This window comes from Cyprinodon variegatus, unplaced genomic scaffold (genome assembly GCF_000732505.1).
Source record: "Cyprinodon variegatus isolate N-32 unplaced genomic scaffold, C_variegatus-1.0 Scaffold1308, whole genome shotgun sequence".
Classification (NCBI taxonomy): domain Eukaryota; kingdom Metazoa; phylum Chordata; class Actinopteri; order Cyprinodontiformes; family Cyprinodontidae; genus Cyprinodon; species Cyprinodon variegatus.
The window spans coordinates 36,345-39,273 of record NW_015151761.1 but is presented as its reverse complement, the minus strand read 5'-3'; the positions used below and the strand labels follow the sequence as shown (position 1 = coordinate 39,273).

At 39.6% G+C, this 2,929-nt stretch overlaps 1 protein-coding gene across 1 annotated transcript in view; it reads left to right on the top strand.

The window, feature by feature from the left end:
- col28a1 (collagen, type XXVIII, alpha 1) overlaps positions 1 to 1,776 on the top strand; it is a 66,963-nt gene extending 65,187 nt beyond the window's left edge. Inside the window, exon 32 of the mRNA XM_015402155.1 lies at positions 1,167 to 1,776. Coding sequence (XP_015257641.1) covers positions 1,167 to 1,339 — 173 coding nt within the window. The 3' untranslated portion in view covers positions 1,340 to 1,776. The remainder of the gene's footprint in view (positions 1 to 1,166) is intronic.
- The last annotated feature ends 1,153 nt before the right edge of the window (positions 1,777 to 2,929 follow it).

The following is a 2,929-nucleotide window of genomic DNA, read 5'->3' as shown; positions in this document are numbered from 1 at the left end:
ATGATGTGAATTGGAGCTATAGAAATAAACTGAATAGAATTTAATAGAAAAAATAAGCTCCATTTTCACAATGACAGACCGCTAAACGGAACCGTTGTCAACAGTGGAATATTTCCGGGTTTCATGAAAAAGACCAAGAACAGACAAAGACCATTTCTCAATATGTGTACCTGTGCGTTCTCGTGTACTCATGAAACGCCATCAGCCTCAGCTAACGTTAGCCCGACGTGTGTGAAGTACTGCTGGCTCTGATGGAGGTTTGATTGTTTTATTTGGCAAAATGTTCATTTGATTTGTTTTTATCTGACTGTTAATCATTATTTTCATCATTCCCAAAAATGAAAAAAGTCAGAATTTAGTGATCAAAGTGAATCAAATTCAAAGAACGTGTTGAAATTGATAAGATGAATGATCCAGACCACATTTTATGAAACTGAAGGGTCGTCCAGCAGAGCAGAAGCATCCTGTCCCATTGGACCACCAAACATTTCTCCAGAAGTTCCTGATTTCTCCTCCTACAGTCTTAATACACGTGGTACCTGATCTTTAAGATTCCAAAGAACCAGCCCTCAATGGTTAACTGGTGCCAAACCAGTTTGGACTGCCCTATTGGAATTAGGAAGCTTTGTGTGCTATTGGCTAATTGTGGCTAATTGTGGGAACAGGATGGCTGTAAAGGACATGAAGGTCTAAGCAATACGGTTAAAGAAAATAAATATAGTTGAAGTAATATTAACATTAATGAACATTATTTACAGCTCAATCAGTAGTTTCTCAGCGCTTCACACAAAAGTACAAAGATAAAGATGCAAATAATAAATATTAAAGTTAAAGATTAAATATTGGTTATAAAATCTGGAGATGCTAACTTTGTGACTCTTGGTTCAATATTAAAGTTTTCTCAATATTAACTCTTTTGCTTAGTTTAATTTATTTATTGTTTTTTTTGACTGGCTGCAAATTTACAAGCATCCACTGTGAAATATGTGATGCATGCTACTGTACGAGCTAACTGTATGTAGCAACATAATCAGACTCCTGCTCTGATTGTAAGTGAAACGATAAACTAACATCCTTACAGGAATCTTTAAAATCAACCTTTTCTCAGTGACCTGCCACCTCGATGCATGGAATGATGGTGATGATCCTTCTTCTTCATCTTCCAGGTCAGGGCTGCAGCCAGCCTCTTGAACCCGGTCCATGTCGACAGTACACAGTCAGGTGGTACTACGACCCAGAGGCCAACGCCTGCGCCCAGTTTTGGTTTGGAGGTTGCCACGGCAATGCAAACAACTTTGAGAGTGAAGTGAACTGTAGGAATGCCTGCATCTACACGTAGCCGATCGGCTGCAGGGAGGCTGGGCCTGCTGCCAATCAGATTCCTTCAGGACTGATAAGAGGACAACACCTGCAGCACACCATTTTAATCCGTTTTAATCACTTGATTTACAGTTTGAAATGTGGAATGACAGGTTCCACTCTTGATACGCCCCCATAGATCATAACCAGATCATTTAATGCTCTTCAGTTTGGTCCTAAAGTTAAACCAGTAATGGCACCGAGTTAAACCGCCTCACTTGGTCATGAGGAATTATAGTGAATCCAGATTTAATTTCATTTCACAAATGCAGGACTAGTTTTCTCAGGAATATATTATATAAAAAGATCAATCTTCAGTCTAGTTTTAGTGTAACTAATGTAAGTATAAATATATCTGGTTTGTTTTTATATCAAAGCAACATTAAAATAAACATAAAAATCTTAAACATATAAGATCCATAAGAGTTCTTTAAAGTTATTGTTTACTGTTAAGTATTTGTCAAAAAATGATACCTGTAGCACAGATACTAACATTTCTGATCTAATTCACGGCAAACATCAAATGCTGCCAGAGATTTCCTGGGGAAGAAGCTTTAACTGCGTTCCATCCATTAATGGCGGGGATGTTTATGACAAACGAGTTGACCTCTGATCATCAGGTGCCGCTATCCTGCAACTTTTAGATTTATCTCTGAATCAAACGGCTGATTTACCCTCTCATCATGCATCATGTTCAACTAATAGCCCGATTATTTGCACTGTCCACGGCGCAGTGGGACATGAGTTCATCCCATATCCAGCTTATGGCAAGTTTAGGTTTAATAGGAGTGTGCCAGGATAAATGTTACACATTAGCTTAAACTATTTACCATTAATGGTGTTGGCAGCATCATGCTGGGGTTGACTGGAAGAACATGGGGATGAATCCAGGAAAATCTTGAAAATAAACCTTGCAGAAACTGCAGAGCACTTGGAACTAGGATGGAGATGAACTCTCCAGCAGGACCACCACCCTAAACATCCATCTACAGCAGGACCGGCAAACCAAGCTGCTCTGCTTTGAGGGGAAAATGGCAGAAAGTTCCCATCCCTGCATCAGAGCGCTACCTGTTGGATCTATGAACGGTTTTCTATGCTTCAACCAAACTAGCAGCAGTAGTTTGGAGATGCAATCTACTTCTTAAATCTTTGCTCTCCTCTAATTTATCCAGAAGTTCTTCAGTCGCTCTTTTTCTCTTCCTGGGCTGCAGATTTAGCCTTCCCTGGAAACGCCTTTCCTAATTACACCATTAAAATGTTTACCAATATATGTTAGACATCATTGGAAAGCTTCGATTCTCCACAATTCAACCACCGAGTTCATTTTATGGACACGGTGAACACCAAAGCACAATCAACACAGATATAGCAGCATGTCAAAAATAAATCCAATCTTCAATTGTTTATACTCCTTCCCTGTCAGCCAGTAGATCGCACAGAGCAGAGCGATATTACGCCTCATAGAGTCCTGCTGTTATTGGTTGAGACCATGTGGGCTGTTTGGGTTGTAGCCAATGAAATAATGTTTCAAACAAGGCTAGACATGGCTGGGTTATATAGAGCAGAGCCT